Below are 25,223 nucleotides of genomic sequence, written 5' to 3' on the forward strand. Positions count from 1 at the left end.
CTCTGTCGAATAAATTAAAAAAAAAAAAAAAAAGAAAGAAAGAAATCTTAAAAACCTGCAAAGTCAGAATTTTAAAATCAATAGAAAAAGTTGTATTATAATTTGGTGTACCTTCACATGGACACCATTTTCTTTTTTTTTTTTTTTTTTGAGATTTTATTTATTTATTCGACAGAGATAGAGACAGCCAGCGAGAGAGGGAACACAAGCAGGGGGAGTGGGAGAGGAAGAAGCAGGCTCATAGTGGAGGAGCCTGATGTGGGGCTCGATCCCATAACACCAGGATCACGCCCTGAGCCGAAGGCAGATGCTTAACCGCTGTGCCAGCCACCCAGGCGCCCCTGGACACCATTTTCAAGCCCAGTATATCTTTTTTTTTTTTTCTTAAGATTTTATTTATTTATCTGACAGAGAGAGCACAAGCAGGGGGAGAGGCAGGCAGAGGGAGAGGGAGAAGCAGGCTCCCTGCCGAGCAGGGGCTTAATTCCAGAACCCTGGGATCACACCCCAAGCCGAAGGCAGTCGCTTAACGAACTGAGCCACCCTAGGCGCCCCCAAGCCCAGTATATCTTAATTTAAATGGTTGATAAAGCAGAGAAAAAAAAATGTATGCAGACCAGTAAAATCCAGGACTCAATCGGAAGTCTTTATCCCCTACCAGGCATGGTTATGTATTTTTTAAGTCTTGCATTTCCATACGAGAGATAGGCTCAGTGGTGGTGGTAACAGCTAACACAGAGTCCTTTTCAGATTCAAGAGCTTTCACATTCAATTAAGCATCACAACAAATCTGCTCATACAGAGATCTCCATCTTTTAGATACAGAGGTTATCACAGCTTTCTTTCAACAAATCCACAATTTATTTATACTCAACACCTACAGTGCACCTTTGTTCCAAGAAGGGCATAACTAATCTGGTTATTCCATCTCCTGCTATCAAACCTTACAGCAGTAGAAAATGGAAATGGAAAATGAAGCCTCAAGAAAATGACTCCCTAATTAAATTCTTCCATAAAAATTATCCATTGAAATTATATAGTAATACAGTTTTCTGCCTCAACTTGCACTCTTCAATCTCCCACACCTAGGCAAACACAAATCTATCTTCTTTTTTGTTTTTTTTTTTAAAGATTTTATTTATTAATGTGACAGAGAGACAGCCAGCGAGAGAGGGAACACAGCAGGGGAGTGGGAGAGGAAGAAGCAGGCTCCCAGCAGAGGAGCCCGATGTGGGACTCAATCCCGAAACGACGGGATCACACCCTGAGCCAAAGGCAGACGCTTAACGACTGCGCTTCCCAGGCGATCCTATCTTCTTCTTTTTTTTTTTTTTTTTTTTGGTGAGAGAACATCTTTTTTTTTTTTTAAGATTTTATTTATTTGAGAGGGAGAGAAAGCACAAACAGGAGAGAGAGTCAGAGGGAGAAGCAGACTCCCCGCTGAGCAGGGAGCGGGATGTGGGACTGGATCCTGGGACTCTGGGATCATGACCTGATCTGAAGGCAGTCGTTTAACCAACTGAGTCACCCAGGTGCCCCACAAATCTATCTTCTGTCTCTAGATTTGCCTGTTACAAATACTTCACATAAGTGAAATCATACAATATGTGGTCTCTTGAGTCTGACTCCCTTCAGGCTGAACCCTGGAATATATTTTCAAGGTTCATCTACTCTAGTATACTTCGGTACACTTCATTCCTTACCAGTACACTTCATTTCTCTTTATGCCCAAATAATGGATGGATATACCACATTTTGTTTAGTCATTCATCAGTTGATAGGCATGTGGGTTGTTTTCCACCTTTTGGCTATTATAAATAATGCTGCTATGAACATTCATTTATAATTTTTCTCCAAATATATGTTTTCAATTCTCTTGCATATATACCTACAAGTGGAATGCTAGAAACTATAAAGTTATTAATGCAGACGAAACTGCAGGGGAAAAAAAAAGTTTTAGGTAAGTTTCATAACCATAGCTCAATGTCAAAACACAAGTTTTTTTTTAGAAGGGATGTTTTTCTTTATGTCTTTCTTTAATGGAAATATAAAACATGTGCACTAGTGAGTACACATACCACTATTAAAAAAAATCATAAAATACTGATGTGCTGCTGGCAAGAGGTAGCATAATTTAATGTTTATTTCCCAAACTTACATTCTCTTATTTAAAAAATGGTTTTGAAGATTGAGAGTGGAAACTGATTACGTACCAGTAACTGTTATTACAAGCAAAGATTAGAAAAAAAACAACTAATCTGGAGACAGATAGCAACTGTACTTTCAGGCCAGAAAAAAATAAAGTTAAAAAATATTGGGAAAGTAAAGGTAGTTATCCAAGTTCTGGGCATTATCCAAGTTGCTTTTGTTTTTATTCATTAAAACTGTTGGAGGGGCTACGGTGTGGCTCAGTTGGTTAAGCGTCTGCCTTCGGTTCAGGCCATGACAGCCAAGTCCTGGGATGGAGCCCCGCATCAGGCTCCCTGCTCAGCCTCCCTACTCAGCTGGGAGTCTGCTTCTCCCTCTCCCCCTGCCCCTCCCTCCTCCTACCCCACCCTGTGCTCCCTCTCTCTCTCAAATAAATAAAATCTTTAAAACGAAAAAAAAAAAAAAAACTACTGAAAATGGAATATCAGAAATATAGTACTACATTCAAAGAGGTAATTCTATCAAATAATTTAATGGGGCAAAACTCGAAGTTGAGCTTAGTGGGTCTCTTCAGTAAACAGTGACACCCAAAATCAATGAAGTCCATAAATGCAAATCTTCTTCACTGTGGAATAAATTGAAATAAAACTTTACTATGACTCATCCTCAAATTTCATATGGCATAATGCTTCTAGTTCTAGGTGGCTTGTCTACAAAGTGATCAAGGGGTAGCACAAGGGATGTTGTGGTGATAACAGCTGTGTTTGTGGGGGTGGTTGCATGAATTTACATATGTAATAAAACTGCATGAAACTACACATACACATACGAACGCATGTAAAACTGGTGATATCTGAATACAGTCCTCGGAAAAATGTCAATTTCTGGGGTTATAATACTGTACTAAATTGCTATATATATTCTAATTGTAGTAGTATTGTACTTTGCTCATATAAAATCCTACTATTGGAGGAAATGGTGAGTGATACAAGGGTATCTCTGAAACTTCCTGTGAATTTATATTTATTTTAAAAGTTAAAAAAATTATCAAAAAATTCCCAAAAATTCCAGTACTTGAAGAATTGAGATATTTCACATGCTCAGGATTAAGCAGAGCATTTAACTATATAAACTCTTGAAAATAACAGTTCTTAAAGTTGAAGTTTACTTAAATCTGGTAACAGAAGGTATTTTGTACTTTTAAATTAGCCTGGAAAATGTACTTGTCAGTTCAAAACATCTACCATAGTCATGAGGCTTTAGTGAAAACCATACACAACTTACAGTCAGGGATAAGTTTAGGCATATCCAGCAAAAGAATGTGGAAGTCTGAATGAAGTGCTGCGAGCCACCAGTGCAACCTCAAGGCACAGATACCTACACGGTGACTGCGGCAAGAAAAACAGAGACGCTCTCAACCACATTAAAGGAAGACCATTTCCATGATACTGACAAATCAGCATTATTTGAAGATCAGTACCTGGGTCACTTATTTTCAACTAAAAATTGTCTCCAGACAACTTAATTTCTAGCTCTGTCAGGTTTTCACTTCTTTTTCTTAAATCTCTAATTTAATGAATACTTAGGGCAAAAAGGACTGCTTATATACAAAAGGCAATGAACAATTGTTTATCTATTTCAAAACTAAGCATCACATAGTACCCAACTCCCTCCTCCAGGAAAAAGAAAAAAAAAAAAAACACCTGTATTAAAGATTTAAATGTTAAAAAAAAAAGTAGGGGGGGAAAAACCCTCTGGTAGAAAGTTTTCCTATGCATGACAAAGATAAAAATGGCAAAGGAAAAAACTGCCAATCTGAATACATAAACATTTTAAACTTCATATGGTAAACACACAGGTAAGTTAACATGAGGGGGGCAAGTATTTTCAGCAGGTATGGCACAGATAATAACTTTAATGTGTTAAAAGAGGATGTCTAAATCAAAAGTACACATGCCTTTTTTATTAGCCTAATCAGTTTCCCCTCCAACAACATAGAACAAAATAATTTTAATTAAGTAATTACTAGTCAGATTTGTGCTAAGCACTCTACAACCATGTGAAGTATGATCCTCAATGAACTAAAATACAAGTGTAGGGTATTGGTTTTACGTAAGATGGCTCTGCATGAACAAAGCAGAAATGAAGGTAGCTTTAGTAAGTAATTTGTTTCACTATTCTTCTCTCTTCAAAAATGACTTCAGGGAAGAGCGAAAGAAATTTCTCCACTAAAAACAGCAGTGTGAAAATAGTGGTGAAACCTTTCTCAGCTACATTAGTGATTCTCAATCTGTGGTTCTATAACAATAACCTGGGGCACATATCTAAAATATAGATTCCCAGACCCCACTAACAGGCACCTGGTTTAAGCAGGTTTGAACTGGGGCCTAAGGACAGGATTTTTCCCAGAGGTCAGAAATTGAGGGAAAAAAATTTTTTTTAATTCAAATTTAAATGACTGAGGGGACCCCGGGTGGCTCAGCTGGTTAAGCACCAGACTCGGATTCAGCATGCGTCCTGATCTCAGTGAGATGGAGCCCTGCGTCCCTGGAGCTGCACTCAGCAGGGAGTCTGCTTGGATATTCTCTCTGCCCCTTCCCCCACTTGCACACTCACTCTCTTTTTCTCTCGCTCAAATAAATAAACAAATCATTTTTTAAGATTTTTTAAAAATTTATTTGAGAGAGAGAAAGAGAGCACAAGCCGGGGGAGGGACAGAGGGAGGAAGAGAATCCTTCATCAGACTCCCCAGACTGCCTGCTAAGCGAGGACCCTGGGATCATGACCTGAGCCAAAGGCGATGCTTAACTGACTGAGCCACCCAGGTATCCTAAATAAGTAAATCTTAATTTTTTATATAAATGATTGAAACCACCACCACATTAACTACAGTGTTACTGTGCTAGACACCATTTTCAGTCATCCATTCAAAATACTTCATTTCAGTTCTCACACATAACCCCATATCATACTCCTACCGCTAATCTAACTTATGAGGAAATGTATTCAAGGTTCACACAGCCAAACATATGGTAAAGCTGAAGTCTGTCTCCAAAGCCCTAAAGATGTTCAGTACATCCTACTAGTGTTCACAAGGTCCAGGAGAAATGAGAATTCAATGGCCTCACCAGTGAGGTGACTTGACACACAAACAGCATGATGGGTCCAGAAATGGTTATCACTGAAATGCTTAGTAATTTCTTGATTCCCCACTTCACACCACCATACAGCTATAATAGGACGAAATCCTGATAATCACCATCAAGATTCATCAGTGAAATGTTAGAATTTAATCATTCTGAGTAAAGTCACAAAACAGTCTAACTCCTTCTACAGAAGTCCTATATTTATACTGAATAACTTAACAGTCTGTCCATGTCGAACAGCTTAAGAGAGTTTCTCTATGTGGAAGGACCATTGCCTAGCCAGCATTCCCCTCTTTAAGACACCACTCATCTCCAACACCAATCATGTTATCCTGTCTACCACAAGGATGTGCAAGTGACACAGAGCCAGAGAATCAGAGGTCACCGTTCTTGACAACACTGACTAGTTCATGGGTGGACATGTGATGCAAACAAGTCCAATGAGAACCTTTTCCTAGAAATTTTTATTTGAGATTAAAGAACAAACACTGCAAAGAGCCCATGAACAAAGCCTGTCTACAGTGGAAGAGAATAAGAGAGTCCTAGTCCTTACAGTCCCTGGAGCTGCCAGGGGAATCTTCCTTTCAATTTTATTCCTGCCAGCAATGCATATAAACCTATAAATATGTTTTGCTTAAATCAGTTGTATCGGATTTAATCACTGACAACTAAGGATTCTATTTACAAACTGACTAAGGTTAAGTATTACCTACATTTTATAGGTAAGAAAACTGAAGTAGAGGTGGTCAAGGTTTCACAGCAGAGACAGGAAGAGAACAGGTTTGTCTACTCTATGACCTGCACATTTTCTAATTATCAAAATATAATGGATTCAAACAGGATACACCAATTAATAGATTTCACTGAAAAACTGTTCCTATCATTTTAGAAATTTTACTTTGAGAACTTGGAAGGACCTTTCCAAGTAATTTATTGTCATGGAATTCCATGCAACAAACAATTTCTATAAGATTTGACCAATAAAACATACTGGGTATAACCTAGATTCCATATTTTAAATGAATGAGAGAAATAATAAAGTTTTTCAGGTAAGGCTGCTTCAAAAAAGGTAAGAATGCAACGAAAATCAAGTCCTACCAAAAAAAGGAAGATGTTGCTTGCCTCATACGCCATTTTTCACGGATGTAACACTATGTAAACTAGACTCATCACAGAAACTTTACAGAAAAAGCCCTAAAGAATCAAAGGATACAATCCTGGTCCAATTACTGATGTCTTCTGGATCCTGGTCAAATGATTTATACAAAGGAAGAGACGTTAAAGATAGGTATCTACTCCATATCCTGCGGTAGCCAAAAAAGTTGAGAAATTTCTATGAGAAATCTTAAAAAATGTTATAAGTAGTATCTAAAATTAAGACTCCTGATGTGTTAAGAATTCTCCTGACCTTAATCAAATTGTAGAGTAAAAATATAACAATCACATTTTTTCATGCTGTTTCTTCGCCCAAAGTTGTTATACAAGCACATGTGGTGAAATGCACTTTACCACATTTTTACCAAAAGACTAAAACACTTTTAGTTTTAAGTTAGAGTTATGCCTCATTTAAAATGAGAACTTAACGCTGCTCAAAGGACCTGTAAATATACGGCTTTTTAGTTGACTTGGACACATCAAACTTAAAATTTCAGTAATAGCTCTATAAAACATTTATTAAAATGAAGTGCTGGGGCACCTGGCTGGCTCAGTCAGTAGACACACGACTCTTGATTTTGGGGTGATGCGTTCCAGCCCCATGCTGGACATAGAGATTACTTTGAAAAAAATCTTAAAAAAAAATACTGAGGTGCTTATTCTGAAGTTCAAATAAAGTAATTTTGTTCAAATCGGCTAGCCAAACAAATACAATTTACAAAAATCTGTCACAATATAAAGTATAAGTATCTGAGACAAAGCACTAAAAATGAAAGTCACTCTACCAAATTGAAATCTAATGATAATCATAGTCCAATTTCATCCAACGTTTTAAAATGTTGCTTCCTTACAATTCTACTCACTACAAAAACAATTTTCTTTTCCATAACTTTAAATGCTTCACAATCACATAAAAGACCATGAACAGCTTTTCGCGAGCCTCATTACTCATGAGCTCATTCAGGTCTTCAGTCACCGCCTCTCCCAGGGCTGATAACTTAGAAGAGTTGACAAACCTGACTGGAAGTAGTTCTGCTTTTATGAATAGAGTCAGGGATTTGCCCGACTGTAATCAAATCCTGGGGTAAAAACATGACAGTCCAGCTTTCCCAAGCTGCTCCTATGCCCAAACGTCCTGCCCCTTTCATTTTGAAAACGACCATCAACTCTCAGAAGAATGTTAAAGAGCCTGCAGCTGACCTGCCCTCCCTCCTCTTACCAACCCCATAGTTTCTGACACCAAAGCAGACTGCCTCTTACTAAGGGAGCACTCCCAGTCGTTTCCAGACAGGTGCCCACAGATAAAGGAGCCGATTTTTCAAGTGGAAACGCTCTGATTTTGTTAAGCGTTCATAACGCGCCGCATTCTTTTTAAAATCTCACGTAGATTCCTCTCGCTGGCTGTCTCTATCTCTGTAGACTAAATAAATAAAATCTTAAAAAAAAAAAAATCTCACGTAGATTCCAACTCTGGCAGTGATTTGTGTAAATACACGTAAGTCATTATGTTGCTTTTTAAAAGCCGATTTTTAAAGAAAGATATCCCATCCCACAAAACACGTGAGCATGTTAAGTATCGCTCATTTTTCTTAATTTGCTGTAAGTTTCACAACAGACCGATGCTTCCTAAAGAAAAATTCAAAATACGCATAAAAGCTCTGTCTAGATTTAGCTAACAGACTGATAACTGAAAATTCAAGCGTTAACACACAAAAATTAGACGCCCCATTCAGGAGAGGGGGGGGGGAATTGAACTAGGGCGCCAGCCTGATGTTTAAATATCTCAACTCGAACTCCATGGAAACAAGAGGGAATTCCCACTAGCCAGACAGCAAGAAGGCTTTTGTGGGGCACCTTTTACTTTCAATGAATTCTGTAAGGAGAGAAAAAGCAACTGTCAATTAAAAGTTGAAAATTAATTTCTATCCGCTTTAAAAAGCGCATAAGGAATGGGTCAGAAGACAAATACAAAGAGCATGGGGTGCTCTCGGACTAGGCTCACCCCCGCACGGAGGGGAAGGAGGGAAATGAGAGAAGGGGTCAGAGACGGCGGCAAAGAAGCGGGAGGCGCGGGCCCGGCGGCGGGAGGCGCGGGACAGACCCGCGAGCCGCCCGGGCCAGGGCGAGCCCCGCGCCCCCACGCCCGCCGCGCCACTCGCCCCGGCCCCGGCCCCCTGACAGGGAACGGCGCGTACCTGTCCGACCGGCCGGGATGCGCTGCGGGGCCCGCGCTGCCCACCCCTCTCGCGCCGCCGCGTCCGCCGCCCGCGAGCCAGGAAGCCGCCGCGGCCTGCGGCTTCCCGCCACCGCCGCCCGCTCCTTCCTCCAGGGACACGGCGAGCTGGCTGAAGGCGTAGAGGAGCGAGCAGAAGCCGCAGGCCAGGCACAGCACCACGACGCGCAGGTAGCGCCGCATCGCCCCTGCCCCGCGCGTCAGCCGCTGCCGCCGCCGCCGCCGCCGCCACCACCGTGCCGCGCCCGCCCGGCGAACTGGAGCGTAGGGAGCGGCACAGCGCAGCCGCGGCCGCAACAAGTTCCTCCTCCGCGGCGGCCTTGAGCCCGCCCCTCCTTCCTCCTCACCCCCTCCCTCCCTCCCTCCCCTCCTCTCCTCGCCCCGCCCAACCACCTTCGCAGGCTAGCCGACTACCCGCCCGGGGCCCTGACACCGCCTCCGCCGCCGTGGGCCCCTCCCCGGAGTGCGGGCAGCTGCTGGAGGCGCAGGCGCAGGGAGCGCGAGAGAATCGGCGTGCGGGGGGTCTGAGGGGAACGCCAAAGGAACTCGGGGCAGGTAACTCCAGTGGCTCCGCAGTGCAGAGGAGGGGTGTGGCGAAATGAACGCGGCGTTGGAGACAGCTGACCCAATTCAAATTATGGTTCTTCCACATGGTAGTTTGTGACGTTGAGCAGCCTAAATTCCCTGAGCAGGTTTCTTCATCTCTAACACGGAGGTAATATCCTCATCATAGGGTGGTTGCAAAGATTAAGTTGCTTAACTCACGAAAAACACCTTGCACCTGGAAGGCATTTGATTAAGCCATTTTTCAGTTCTATCCTCCTCAGCAGGGACTTCCCCAGCCTCTAAGTTTCTATAATACTGTACGAGCCATTTTCATCCAGATATTTAATTACCTCGTAATGCTGTTGAGTATGCATATCTTGCCTCCCAACGAGCATGTTAAGGGCATGTTCAGCTGAGGTCCTCCCTATTCCATCTTTTTGACCTTCTCTACAACACATCATTTGCATGTCCATAACAGTAATAGTCTCCCTAAAGGGCTTTCTCTTTAGCTTTCCATTTCTTCTCCCTCTTCATCAGCCATATTTCCACTCCATTCATTTATTGAACATTTATAAAGCACCACCAAGTGCCAAGAACTATGTGAGTACTTTGGGGTATAAAGACACCTAGTTGGGCATGGGGTGGGCAGTAAATAAGTACATAAATAAATGGGACTTATCAATAAGCGTAAATAAGTAAATGAAGGACAATAAGTAAGTAAGTGGGACTTGTAACACGTGCAATACCATGATACAGACATTAGGATATAAGCCTGTAAAGGTGTGGGCAAACACAAAAAGAAGTGATCAGTTCTACTGAGGTCATGGTCAAGAGACACTTCTTAGTAAAAGAGGCACCAGAGTCTTGGGTAGGGTAAGGGAAGGAATTGCAGGCTGAGGGATCAATGAAACAGGTTCTTGTATTGGGGGAACTGTGAGAAGTTTGATACCACCAGCTACGTGAACGCAGGGGAGGGTATGATAAGTGATAAGACTAGAAGTTGAAGGGGACAGATATTTGAGTGCCTTGTTTAGTATACCAAGGAGTTTGAACTTAATCTAGCAGACAATGGTGACCATTGAAGGGCTTTTAAATTAGGAAGTAACATGATCACATATGCCTTTTAGAGAGCAGGTTCTGGCCCCACTATGGAGGCTGAGACAAAGATTAAGATTGGAACCAGAAAGCAGTTACAGTGCCACAAAGTGAGGGAAAGAAGGCTTTAAACACACACACAAACACACACACCATCTTCACGAAGAAAAATCATGCCGTGAAACTATTCAAATTGCATTTGGAGCTTTTTTTTTTTTTTTGAGATTTCGTTTATTTAAGAGAGAGCTAGAGGCGAGAGAGCACAAGCAGGAGGAGCTGCAGAAGGAGAGGGAGAAGCAGGCTCCTTGCTGAGCAAGGATTGATGCGGGGCTAGATCCTGGGACCCCTAGATCATGATCTGAGCAGAAGGCAGACACCCAAATGACTGAACCACCCAGGCGCCCTGCATTTGGAGCTTTGAAGAGTCTGACCATGAGAAACAAAGTGGGGAAATGCTTTGTAATTTAGCAGTTCTCCATTTGGAACCCCTACACCAAAAACCGCTGGCTCTGTAACCATGGGAAAGTTACTAAATAAATTTAAGCCTCAGTTTCCTCTATAAGGATTACATTTCTTGACTTACCAGACAAAAAATGAAAACTAGCATGCTATCAAGATGTGTAAGTATAATGAAAACATACACTTATTCATTCAATAAACATTTATTGATTATTTTCTACATGCCAGACAAAGGGCTAGAGGGTACTGCCCTCAAAGGGAAGACAGGCAAGTAAAAATGACAATATTAAATTAATCCTTCTACTACACCTTACAATTCTTAGAGAAATAAAGATAAACTTAACGAGGTACAAAGATGGACAGCAAAAGCATTTATAAGAATGGAAAATAGATTTTGAGAGAGAAAAAGGATATGGTACCAAGAAACTGGAGTAAGAGCTAGTACTCATTAGATCAAAGATGTTTAAAGAGATGCCTACCACAATTGTTCTCTATTTCAACAAAGAAACTAAATGTAGTAAAAATAAAGAATAATTTAATACCCCACAGGTTGTTAAAATACTGGAATGGCAGTTTTCATTCTGCAACAATTTATGGGATGAGCACATCCAGAAGAATAATCATTCATTTACTTGACATCAGGGTTCTGGACCATATCACATCCCTTTAGGTTCCTTTTAATCCTGTAATTAAAAAGAAAATTGTTGAAAAAGTATATAAGGCATTCCAAAATTAGAAATGATTTTTGTATTACCCACAGTGTTAACTGGTTATCTTGGAGTAAAAGGAGCCATGTGCATGCCCTTATGATCATTTCCAGGATTCCCACATTTTTATATTCTTTTTTAGTAGGTTTTTTTTTCTAAGTTTTATAGATTTAATAATTTCTGCACCCAACATGGGACTCAAACTCATGACCCCAAGATTAAAAGTCAGATGCTCTTCTGACTGAGCCAGCCAGATGCCCCTGAACATTTTTATATTCTTAAAATTAATTTTAAATTTTTGAAAATGATTTAAATATTTTTGATATCATAATAGGTATTTCTTTCATTTACTGTGTGTGTACATATGGACTCCTAAGTCTACTTTTTCATCTCCAGACCACCCTCTAATGACAGGCTGGCTATATACAAATTTTTAATCAATGTTGATCTGCCTGTCATTCTGTCAAAAAGGTTAGTCTAGATGGACAAAAAGAAATTTAAAAGTAGTAATATTTGTTGTTTAAATTATAGAGATAGAGACTTCCTCCATGATCTAGAAAACTCTCAGATTCAGGATAATCCAAATTTCGAGAATCTTATATTCAAAAGATTAATCTTGATTATTCTTATAGCTCCTAGTACATTTTGAATATATAACAGACATTCTGTTAATGTTTTTATTTTTTCATAAATCTTCTCTAAGTCACTCTATAACAAATTTAGGGTTCTGCTCAGCATTTCCTTCCCACTCCCATTTACCTTTTAAGACTTCTTTTTTAAAAAAAAAGAAGAAGAAATCCTCTGGGGGAAAAGATAATTCTTTGTTCAGAGTAAAGTTCAAAACTTTTTTTTAATATAATTTCACTTTATAAAGGTCTATTCATAATCTGACTCAATCCTTGTAACACATATATGAAGTTGATGTTATTTTCTTTTAAAAAACAAGGAACCTGAAACTCAGAAGTTTGTTAACCCCATCACTAATAATGAAGATCCATAATTCAAATGGAAATCTTTGAGGATCCAACACATATTTTTTCCATTTTACCATGCTATCTCTGAACAAATAAATGCTAAACTGAGTGATGCAAATTAAAAAGCAAAAAGGAAAAAACCTATGTTATGTGAAAATCTCTTAGACTGGTCTTGGGATTAAAACAAAATTTACACTCAGAGAAGTACAAGTCCGATTAGTTGAAGAGCACAAAGAACCAGAAACTCAGACTAAAAGTGAAAATCATTCTCTCTTCTGGTTGACTTCTAGTGAAATCTCTTCATTTCCCACAGCCTACCTCCTAGAAACCTTGTTGGACTGGAGGAAGAGGTTGGAAAAGAATGCTGTCAGTTTGAACAAAAAGTATTTCAGTTTAGGTATTCATTCAGACCAGTAAACGTGAGGGAAAGTAGAGTCAGGGGAGGATGAAAGAGAAAAGCGATTCTCTTCATTCTCAAAAAAACTCAGTATAGGCCACGTGATTTGAAAAAGTGGCAGTGTAAGACCAATGAATGGGGACTCCTTAGCTTCTATATGATCCCTGAATTTAGCTGGCATTTCCATCCACAAGGAAGGGAGAATATGGAGAGGGTGGAGTAGGGAGGTAAATAAGGAATATCCTATGGACCATCCCTGTACTTATCCCCCATTCAGTCTTCAGGAAACTTCCATTCCCATTAATATAATAGATTTTAATCCTTTTTTTTTTTAATAAAATACTGTCAGTAAAGTAAAAGTTAGATTTGTAGGGAAATTTAGTTATGAGGAAAATTAGAATTAAAACACATATGCACAAGTTCTCTAAAACCTGCCATCAATTGAGGTCATTATTACAAAAGTAACAGATCTTTTTCCTGACCCAGGTCCCCAGAGGCTGAAGGCTGAAAATAATTAAGAATTCTGATACCATCACCTTCAGAAGTCCAGTCCTTGGTTGAAAAATAAAATCAGAATTCTTATTGTTACCCATATTCCTTTCTATAAAGAAATTACATCACTAGGCAACCCCATGTTCTGTTTGATTTCTTTTTACTTTTCTGTATTTTTAATAAAGTTAAAAAAATTATTTTTTCCTCTGAGTCAAACTGTTCCTTATTTATCTTATCCTGTACTGGAAACATTGGCATTTTTATCTTCTTTTATTAAGAAACTACCTCTTGGGCCAAGATCATTTTGCTCTTCTGAGAACTCAGCCTACTTTCCCTTTTATAAAAATGCTTTCACTGCCATTTTGTCCCTTAGGAGTCTTCTCCCAAACTGGTTTTCACAGTATCCCAACCTCAATTTTGCTGATTCTAAAAGTAAACACAGGCTCATTTCATTGTTGCTATTATTATAAATTAAGAGGATAGTGAAAATAATACACATAAAAAACTCTAAATTAATGATTCTTGGTACCCAGCTTAGTTTCTGAATTATCTTAAAAGAGTTCATGGAAATATAAAGATGAGATGGTAGCTTTCATCCAAACTACCTACTTCCAGGTAGGCCAGCAGATCTAAACCTAGACATCAGCTCAAGACTTGCCACTCAGGAATTCTAGTTAGGGAGGCACCCATTTCACTAGAACCTTGTCCCAAAAAGTTCTCATTGGGGCTTAGCCTCACACATTGAAATGAAGAAATTTTCTAACTTATTTTTATAAAGTTAGTATTACTAAAGTATGATAATACTTTATAATACTATTAATACTTTATAATACTAAAATAGTATTACTACATAGTATTACTATTTAGCTTTACAGAAGAGATTTGAGGAACTTTATAAGAACACAAGGAAAAACATTAAGATCAGAATCTAGAAAAAATATAGATCAAGAAAGAATACAGACATGGCAGGCAATTAAGTCCTACATAATTATTAAAAGTAAGCCTAATTTTTATTTGAGATTTCTCTCAGAAATGGAGGGCAATCAATAAATTATCTGCATTGTCTGTAAGAAAAAGGCAAATTTTCTTACATGATTTAAAGCTTTTCCTGAAATAGGTCTGAATAAAATTTCTCATTTGGATTCTGGATAATGTTTCTTCATTATCTTCACAAAAAGGAATAGCAGACATCATTCAGCTGATTATTGATTTTTTTTTTTTTAAAGATTTTATTCATTTATTTTGACAAAGAGAGACAGCCAGCGAGAGAGGGAACACAAGCAGGGGGAGTGGGAGAGGAAGAAGCAGGCTCCCAGCAGAGGAGCCCGATGTGGGACTCGATCCCGGAACGCCAGGATCACGTCCTGAGCCGAAGGCAGCCGCCTAACGACTGCGCTACCCAGGAGCCCCTGATTATTGATTTTTTAAAATTAGTAAATTATAATCTCACATGGCTTAAAGTCCTAAACTTTGAAAATTCAAGCAGAAGTCATGAAATGAGAGCTAGTAAAATTACTACTGACACCAAACATTATCAGCTGCAACTATTAAGATGAGATCCTAACATTTTCAGTGAGGACTTGGCAGTGGATACTTAGGCCAAGCTGAGTTTCCTAGAAAAAAAGGGGGAGGGTGTGGCAAGCACCCTGTTACCTACTACTTCCGTTATCTTACACGTTTTTATTGTTGCAGTGATGGCATTGTAATTACTTATTTACAGATCTCTCCCTTGAACATGTGGACTCCAACCCCTAGCTCAGTGCCAAGCACACAAAATATACTCAATAAATGTTCACTGAATTGAGTACTGATATAAAGACAACCTAGATCAGGAAAATATTGGAAGTGTTATATTAGTAAAATAGCTACGTCTACAATTCCTACTGATGAAAACACACAGAAAACACACACACACACACACTAAAAAATGATTCAGAACATGAAACATGTCCCAGAGCCCTGAAACTTTTCAGAGCTTTACTTGATTTTTCCATAGAAGTACCTAGTCTTACTGTGGCATTTCATATGCTCCAGAACTGACCCATTCCATAAAGACAGGAATATCTACACTGGCTAAATACAAACACCACATTAAAAACATTCAAATTATCTGGGAGAGCAGGGATCTGCATTCAGGAAAGTAGCGTTCATTATAATTCAAGGTAAAACTTCCCTATGACAGCTTCTCAAAATGGAACTGGTTTTGAAGAAAATTGTTCTGAAGTTATTACACATATTGCTGCCCTAGCAACCATAGCTAAAATTTTAATGATTGAGTCATTAGGAGGATGTACTATAGCACGTTTTTTAAACTTTCTCAGAGCCAGACATACTATAATATCTCTGCCTTCCTAGTGATTCTTCTCTATGATGACCCAGATTGTGTTCCCATACCCCATTTCCCAATTTCTGCTATCTTTGCTTTTTCTCCTATCCCTTCCCTCATTTTTTTCTCCATTCTTATCCCTCCTTGCCTTTGATATTACGGGGGCTTATTTTCTATCACCCTCAATAGCCAGTGAGAGCTTTCTTTTCCTTCTGCTTTCACAAAATGATTAGTCACATCCTGTATTCGGTAACCTTCAGTGTCTCTTGATTCTGATCACTGACTTTTCTGCACTTCAATTTTTCTACGTTCATTATTCCAGGCAACTGAAGGTGCCTGTGGTTGAAGGGTGGCGGAGACGGCAGTGCCAATAAGTCAAAATATTATTTTATGGTTATCCTTTTCCTCATACACTCCCTTTTCTGTTTTCAATTAATGTTCAAAGTATAGTATAGAAATTCCTATCAATGGTCCAGTTCCTATATCAGGTCTTTAAAAGATTCCAGAAAGCGGTAATGTGCAGATCAAGAAAATAAGTAAAATAAAGGACTCAGTGGAAACTAAAACTTCTAGACCATTTAGCATTAATGCATAAACATGCAGAAACTACATTCTTTTTAGGCAATAAGGATTTGTCTAAAAGAAAGGTAATAAATGTGCTATCAACTTAGAAAAGCTGAGAGTCTCTTCCTTTCTTAATGTTTTCACTTTGTCTACTAGCACTATAATTTTAGGAAAGCATTTAACAAAAATAAAACCTTTAAGTTAACTATTTCTACTGTGTAATACAAAAAGTTTTAAGAATATGTATTCTGGTATGCCTCAAATTATATCTTTGCTCTTAATTGTATCAAAATAAGGTAATAAACTCTGAAAAACATTCAAATTCTTTTTGTATGAAATTTAGTTAAAAGAACCCACTGCTAAAACCACAGTGTAAATTGATGAAACAGAGCTACAAATGTACCCTAAGCCCAGGCTCTGAATCTATTTGCATATTTTAACATTAAGTGTATTTATGCGATTTGGGCCTGTTTCCTGGTTTGGAAGTATATTTGAGGTAGGGTGAAATGAAAGCAAGTGAATTGTGATTAATGACAGGAAAACAAAATTTCAAACCAGCCAGCTCAGTTCATTTGTCCTGTCTCATAGTGCATACCATCAGGTTCTTTAATTACAGGAAGTAGGCTGGTCTGGGATCAGAGCAAACATCTGATGTAGAAAATTCAGTGTAACCTACAGAACGCAATCCCTTTTGGTCATCAAAGAGGGTGTGGAAATGATTTTTGTTACAAAGAATATTTTCATAATGGGATTTTACCTATAAAGATAGTAAAGGCTCATTTACTGAGCAGCCAGTGTTGCGTGCCACGTAATTATTAAGAATTTTATGTGGATTGACATTTAATCCTCCCAACAACCTGATCAGCTAGATTTGATTACCATTATCCCTGTTTAATAGATGGGATGTGACCTTGAGTAATTTACTCAAGCTCACTTAGGTTCTGTAACAGGGATTCTAAGCATCAGACACCAGTTAGCACTCTAAATTTCCACGCTATTCTATCTGCCCACCCCCCGTATAAAAAGATGACTATGTTCCATTCAGGTAAAATCCCATCTCTGTCCGATTTTTCACTCCCACAATCCATTTAAAATACATCCTGAAAGAATTTGATCATCATCAGAAGACCTAGTACCTCCAAAGCACAGTTTTGACTTAAAAATTAGAAGATTTTCCCTATTACAATTATTACTTGTAATTTTTACTATGTCTAAAATTTAAAACATTTGAAACGTGAAAAACAATAAAACATGGCAAAAATTTTTCATGTTTTAAAAGAACATAACCAGTTAGCTGGGGTTCCATTGAAAGTATCTTATAATAAAAACAAACTTTAATTTTTCATTTAACAACACTAAAGAATGAGGTATATAAATGTTTTAATCACAGACTTTTACTGTATGCAATTAACTGTATTTCACAACTAGCATCTTACAAAAAAGACAGTCCCATTGTGCCTGGAAAAAGTACTGCAATTAAACAGAAAATTACATTACCACGAGAAACCACCAAATATCACAACTGTCAGGGTCTACAGTTTTGTTTTTTCTCTTCTTCAAATGTGATCATAGTGTTTTTAAGTGATATTCTGTATCCAGGTTATGTTTTTAATTTATATTTCAGAAGTCTCCTAGAAGTGGCTATATATTAAGCAAATGGCTAAAAGAAGCAGGAGACCCTAGAAAAATTTAAGAAGTACTGTGTGGTTTCTAGGTTGGATTTTTAAATACAACATGAAACACATTATTGTGAACAAAAATGCAAAATCTGTAGTCAGAAAAATATTTTATTGGTAATTTTACATAATAGTAAGTGGGGCTGTAAATACTTTTTTTATTTCAGGATATTGATAAATGCATAAACTGGCAGTTTGTGTCTGAAAATAGGGCACTATAACTTTCATAAGAATCATTATAAGAGGCCAATTAAACTGATTTAAGATTAGTTATTTCCCAGTTCTGTGCAACAGTTCCCATTTCTGTATTAATTAGATTCATATTTCTATGACCCTGCACAAGTTTGGGGCAAGACAACAGTGATAAACTATTATTAAGTTAAAGCTTTTCCAAAATTGCAGCCTTTAAAATATGTCAGGTTTCTTTTCTTTTTTTGCCAAATGCTTATAATTACTTGAACTTCAATGTTTTATATTATACAGAAAAATACCAGTGTTCAATGACAAGAGCACTAAACCTGAATTATAAAGCTAAATAATCAATGTTTTATTGTTTACTACTCTGCTAGTAAACATTACAATAATGAATGTTTTAAAAGATAAACAAAAACAAAAACAAAGATAAAACCAGAAACATAATTCAGGAACAATAATTTAGTAAAATGTGTCAAAAACATTGGCAACGGTTCATACAAATTCTTTATTTAATAACAATTTTTCCTATTTAACCACACCAAGTACCAGCAGGTGTATTTAAGAGGATAACCATTAAGAAAATCCTGTTGCAGCAATAGTTGATTAAGTTGATCTTTGACTTGTATACATATAACTATTTGTTTCACAATTCTCAAATAATACATATTTAGGCAGCTTGCACTATGTTATAAAAATTTAAATTCGTTACATGCCAATAGTAGAGAATTCAAGAATTATGTGTTAGAATTCACTAAACTAAAAGTGAAAATAGACTTACCAATAACACTGCATAATGAATAATTCAACCACATTTTCATGGCACCTTGAACTGTGGAGACCAAAATGTCAAGTCTGAAAATGTTTGGTAGGCATAGACTGCAATAAAGTCTAACAAATTCTAACAAATTTCTATTTTGTGTAAAACGCAAATTATGGATTGTGCATGAATGTTTGTCATGAAAATGTGGTACTTCTTGGCATAATCTGTGTATTTGCATGTTATGACAGAAGTGACTAAGAAATTGGAGAAAATAAACTTTAATGAGATTCTCCATTCAATGATGAGGCTTCTCCTCTGGGTGAAGATGACCTGGACATTCCCCTCTCTGTGTTATCAGAGCTAGAGCCACTCTGACTGTGTTGATCTGCAGAAGCAGCACTAGATGCAGGCGGTGACTTCGTTTTCTCCTTAAAGTCTGTAATAATGACTGTCAGATCTCCAACGGTAACTTCCAAATGCTGAGCACTACTCCGATCCACATTTTTCAATCTTGGCCTAAATACAAAAGATGATAAAATTTTAAACTAGCTTTTCTCTCTACCAACTTTCTGAATGTATAATCAATAAATTAGGTAAAAATAACAAAATGAATACATCTATATTTAAAGCTCTAGATTCATGTATAACTAGCCACAAAAATATAATTAAATGTTTCAAATCATTAACATTAATCAAACCAATCACTGATGAATCTTCAACATGACAAACTATACTCTGGAAGCAATGGTCTCTTAATTGTGCTTTTGTAGCTTTAACATAATTTTGCAGATAGTTTATCAATTTTACTAAAATAAATGTTTTAGAAAAGCAATGACATAGTTGGATCACAGAATAAGTTGATAATCGTTAAGGCTGAGTTATATGCAAGGCTGTTACTCCAGAGATGTGCACTGATAAGGGCATCATGATTATCTGTTCTGCCTGTACCCATGAAGATATTAACGGGTTAAAGCCCATGCAAATATCTGTTCAGTATTGTGAATACCACTCCTGGCCTTATGACCAAAAAAGAATCAGCTCAAACACAAATGTCTCTGTATCTAGTAAGCAAAGAGAGAAAGAAAGAAAAAATGAAAGAAGGAAAGAAAAGAAAGCATCCTTACATTTAAGCTTATATTGGTGGCCTGTGTTTAATTTCTAATATACCTCTCAAACCCAGAAAAACACTTTCATGATATTTTATAATAAAGGATATGAAATCTTTTATTTCCACTTTGTATCTCATATCAATGTTAAAAGAGAATATTAAATGGTTCATTTTATTATTTCACAAGTGCCATAAAACACTCTTCAAATTTACCTGGTTTTCTTATGACTGTTCTTTTTGCTAGTTGTTTCCTTTTCACTTTTTTCTTTTTCTACTTTATCTTTTTTCTCTTTCTTTGACTGTGTAGGGGGCACAAACTGCTGAGTAACCTGCTGGGCAACCAACTGGGAGACAGGTCGAGGTTTCCTGTGTGCATGTTAAAAAGAAAGGTTTTTTTTATTATAACTTAAGAATATATATTCCTTATAAGAATAGCTCAAATTATAAGAATAGGTATATGACATGATTTTCAAGTATAAAAATTCCTCATGTGAGATAATTTAAGCTGCAGTTTAATAGATTTTATACACACACACGCACACACACACAAATTATTGTCTTTCCTATCCAACAAAAGCAGAACTATAATAACAGTAAAAGTTATAGCCCAAAATATATGGCCAACCATTAGAATATAACCATTACATGAATCAACATGAAAATTATTAAAAAAGTATATCAAACTGAATGCTCACAGGGAAGCACACATATAAATAAACATGAGTCCTAAAAATTAAACTTGAAAATTTATACTGGAATAATGTTTAAATTTATCCCTTAGCTCTCATAGAAGGAAATATCTAACCATCTGTGACAACGGCTATTGGTTCTTTCCTCTAAAATCTTTCATTTATTCATTTAATAAATATTTGAATATCAAAATTTCTCACTTTATTGCAAAAATCCTTGAGGTTCCTTATATCTCTAGTCACAATCTCACCATGCTTTTTGACCTTAGCAATTTTCCCAGTCTTTGAGACTTGCCTACTCACTCACTTATTCATTTAATAAAATACTGAGAACCTATTGCAGAAATCGCACCATGATATCTGAAATGTTGCTTGGCTTCCCCCTTTGGTGCCAGTACAAGTTATGACTCTACTGACCCCAGGGTCAAGGATCCCTCCAGCTTTATGGTAGAACTTGGGCAACTGAGGTCAAGATTAAAAGTAAACAATCTCCAAGTTCTTAAACTCAGAGACAGAAAGGAGACTGCGGAGGAGAAGGGGAAGGAGTGAAAAATTAAGGGAGAGAAAGATAAACATACATTTTAACAGATGGTCTACAAAACATAGTAATTATATTGCTTGGAAAGTCCTGACGCTATTTTGGTCAGAATTATTAAAGAATCTTTTTGTTGTTGTTCCTCTAGAACAAGACAAAACAGAAATCAATGAGAAACTAATGCACTATCTACCATTCAAAACTGATAAGGAGGAATCTTTTGAAGGAGTAAATAGGAAACACAGTATATAAAACAGGTTTCAGTAGATGAATAATGCGTTTTATTTAGAGCCTACACAGTCTGAAGTACAGAACAGATACCCAAGAAAGATGTTCAACACAATTTAAGAAGTAGGGTTGACATAGATATCAGGGTTAATGATGTGGAGTAAGAGTTACACAAATGAAAGTGATATTGAAAACATAGTTAATGGCTGAGCTTGGTAAGGAGATAATCTTTTTTAATGGATTAAAGCAATGGTTCCTGAATTTAAGGTACATCGGGATCACCTGGAAGGTCTGTTTATCGCTTTCTTAGCCTACTCCCATGGTCTCCAATTCAGTAGGCCCTGAATAACGTGCATTTCTAACTGGTTTCTGAGTTAGCTGATACCTCTGATCTAGCCCGCACTTCACAAAGAAGCCTGAAGTGCAAATATTGGTACTAGTGCCATACAGAGTTTGAGATGGAGAGCAGGGAGTGGCAAGGAAATAAAAAAATTAAAAAAACAAGGCTAAACAGATGGGAAGAAATCCGATTATGAAAAGCTAAGGAATCTGACTTACCCTTAAAGGATGGGAGATCACAGAAGAAATTCAGAGTTGAATTTTACAAAGGTTACTGGCAGCAGTCTGAAGGGGAAAGGTACTCCAGTGGCAGAGAAACTGTTAGGCAAGCTACTTTAATAGATTAGGCAGAAATAAAAAGGGCTTGAACTAAGGAAGCAGCAAGGGGGTTAGTTAGGACAGGCTGAAGAAGTAGAATCAAAGGGGCAAGGTAACTAATTATTTACACCTTTCTCACTTCTTAACCAATGAATATTCCTCTAGAAAAACAGAGAAATCCTTGCCCTCATGGAGCCAACATCATGTGGATGGAATCAAACAAAAAATGTATACAGGGTCTTAATGTTGATAAATGCTATGGAAAAAAATAAGGAACATAGGGAGTAATGGAGAAGTTGCAATTTTAATTTTATTGTCTGTTTCCTCTTCTAGGATATAAAACTCCACAAAGAAAAGGGATGGCATCAGCTTTATGCACCACTGTATAACTAGCACTTAGCATAGTAACTGAAAAAATACTAGCTACTTAGTATTTGCTGTAGAATAATAAAATCAGGTTTAACAAGGAAGAAAGATGTTTTTTAAGGAGCAGTGTCTCTAAGATTAGTCATTGGCCAGGATCAACCACTCACTACACAAAAGTAAACAAGTAGTAAAAAAGTAAGAGCAACAAGAATTTATCTTTCAATTATGCTGGAAAATGGAAAGAGAAAAGAAAGCTCAAAGGTGTGGCAGGGTTGAGAAGAGTTGTTTAAACTAGTGCCTAGTGAACAGTGAGTCACCTAAAATTGAGTCACTCCAAGATATAAAATGCAATTGAGGTGTAGTCATCATTTGGTCTCCCAAGGTAATATGGATCTCTGAATGTCTTCCTTCCATAACAAATGAAGGTTTGACAACTTCCTTTATTATATTTTGTACTGTGTCACTCCCTCCATCCTAAAATTTAATGCAAAATAAATTAATAAAATTAATGATTAAATTGAATTAAAATAAAATTATAAACATTAAGATAAATTTACATGCTTTTGAACCTAGAGAAGAAATCCTGATGTTTCTAGCAATCAATAAATCGACATTAGTTACTGAGTAGTCATTATTACTAAGTTAAGATATATGATTGATTTATATTACCTTTATTTAGTGCTGCCTTCAAGTAAAATTGCATGTTTTTCAAGGTTTTTCTGTATTCATTAATGACCTAATGCTGTTTTTCCTGTAACATCTAGCTCAATCATGGGTTTTCTGATCAAGATATTCAGGAATGTAACCCTTTGTGCTGTGGTTAGGTACAGAATATCTTTATAATATGACCAATCACTCCCTCACCCCTCCAGCACTTGTCTCCAAGTGGGTACTATGTAACACTGTTCCTCAACATCCCACTTCCGTTTATATGTGAGAAATAGAATCCTAATTCCCCAACTTCAGGTCTCCTACAACTGTTACCAAGTCTTTTTCATATTTAACAAATGTTATCTCTCTAGAATCTTCCTAGAATCATTTTCCCTTTTTGTATGGCCCATCAATCTGAAAATATTAGAGCATGATTTGCTTCATAAAACCATGAGGTTGAGTAAAATATATTTATATTTTAAAATGAGTTATGAATCTAAAATTCTTCTAAGTGTTATTCTCTCAGTGGTAAGAACAATCTATTCAATAAATGCACACCATCCAAGCTAAAACCAACACAGAAAGAACAATTAGTTCAACTGGTCAGGTGAGAGGCTGGACTCTGAAGACAAGCTAGAAGACTACCACATCAAACTGGAAATGAAGTAATGGTAGTAAGAGTCTATTCTAGTCAGGAGAATGGCACTGAAGCACTGAATGTGAGGACGTTTCAGAAGGATGATATAATCAGATGTGTACCTGAATAAGAGGGATAAAGAACTCTCCCCCAAATGGGAATAAAACTGAAAGAAATGGGGGGATTTAGGACAGTGCTGTGAACTGAATGTTTGTGTTCCCTGCAAAATTCATTTGTTGAAATCCTACCCCTCCAAGGCGATAGTATTAGGAGGTGGGGCCTTTGAGAGGTAATTAGCTTATGTGGGTATGGCCATCATGAGTAGTACTCCAGAGAGATCCCTTGACCCTTCTGCCATGTGAGAAAATAGCTGTCAGTGTGGAAGTGGGTCCTTATCAGACAGCTAATCTGCGGGTGCCAGGATCTCAGACTTGCAGCCTCCAGAACTGTGAGAAATAAATATTTATTATTAATAAGCCACCCCATTTATGGCATTTTTGTTATAGCAGCTCAAATGGACTAAGGAAGTTAAAGGAAAGCCAAGAACAGGTCTACTTGAAATCAGAGGGACTGATAAACTTGGTGTTAATTATGTTGGATTTATAGATTTAATAAAATATAAGCAAAGCTGTCCTTTGAGCAAGTGTAAATATGAGACAAGTGGTCTAATAAGCAACCATGTATTATTAGTGTAACCTAGTGTAGTTACTGATTTTGTTATTTTTCAGTCACCAACAAATCTTTTGTAGTGGTTCTCTTTTCCCTTAAGAAAAATATTATTTATTTCTGTTCTTGAGTAGTGATATCTTTTTATTCCATTCCTTTATTCTCATTTTAATGACAGCTGATTTTCACTTAAAGATTATGATTGTGCTCCACTGCTCTAGGATTATTTGATCTGATTCAACTTTGGGGAAAAAAAGAAGCACAAAATATAAATACAGAAGTGTGTGCATGTGTGTATATACACATGTGTGTATAGAGAGAGAGAGAGAGAGAGAGAGAGAGAGAGAGACTAATTACTGAAATGAAGGTCTCTGCTGCTCCCTAGAGGCTGAATGTGCTTTAAAGATGCTTCACTGAGGTAGGGGATATAGTTTACCTTTTTAACATATCATAAAGTGACTCAGTACCATGACCAACTGAAAAGAAAGCCCTCGAATCTCTAGGGATCTTAAGAAGATTAACTATGATCCCTCTTCTCCTTAATGAGAAAAATCTGGAAGACAGTAGGAAATTTTAGAGGTGGGAGGCTGTTAACTCAATAAGGGGCAGGGTGTCATTTTTAAGATATGCCTTTTATGTTTGGTGATTTCTTATTCATGGTTTTGACAATACACCTGTAATGCCAAAGGTTCTGTAATATGGAGGACAAAAGGTCATCTAGTTAGTAAATTACCATATCCCAACTACATTCTATTGTCCTCTTCCTATTTACATATGTCATGACTAAGCTATTATTTGTGAAATATGGTATTC

At 37.3% G+C, this 25,223-nt stretch overlaps 2 protein-coding genes across 14 annotated transcripts in view; both read right to left on the reverse strand.

Annotated features, from left to right (window-relative positions):
- The window catches only part of GXYLT1 (glucoside xylosyltransferase 1), a 55,472-nt gene extending 46,607 nt beyond the window's left edge, over positions 1-8,865 (reverse strand). The window contains exon 1 of the mRNA XM_040642342.1: positions 8,645-8,865. Coding sequence (XP_040498276.1) covers positions 8,645-8,865 — 221 coding nt within the window. The remainder of the gene's footprint in view (positions 1-8,644) is intronic.
- A 9,146-nt stretch (positions 8,866-18,011) lies between these two features.
- The window catches only part of YAF2 (YY1 associated factor 2), a 74,959-nt gene continuing 67,747 nt past the window's right edge, over positions 18,012-25,223 (reverse strand). For 7 of the 13 annotated variants that reach the window (XR_005837909.1, XR_005837910.1, XR_005837902.1 and 4 more), the window contains one exon: positions 20,216-20,347. Coding sequence is in view for 4 of the 13 variants with exons in the window: in XM_040642345.1 (XP_040498279.1) it covers positions 19,152-19,389; positions 20,195-20,347 (391 nt within the window). In the remaining 9 variants the exon portion in view is untranslated. Of the gene's footprint in view, positions 19,390-20,194; positions 20,348-22,773; positions 22,931-25,223 lie in introns of those variants that run through there. The other 6 variants (XM_040642345.1, XM_040642346.1, XM_040642343.1 and 3 more) reach the window with 2 other exon arrangements.

The sequence above is a fragment of the Ursus maritimus genome, unplaced genomic scaffold, assembly GCF_017311325.1.
Source record: "Ursus maritimus isolate PB19 unplaced genomic scaffold, ASM1731132v1 scaffold_26, whole genome shotgun sequence".
Classification (NCBI taxonomy): domain Eukaryota; kingdom Metazoa; phylum Chordata; class Mammalia; order Carnivora; family Ursidae; genus Ursus; species Ursus maritimus.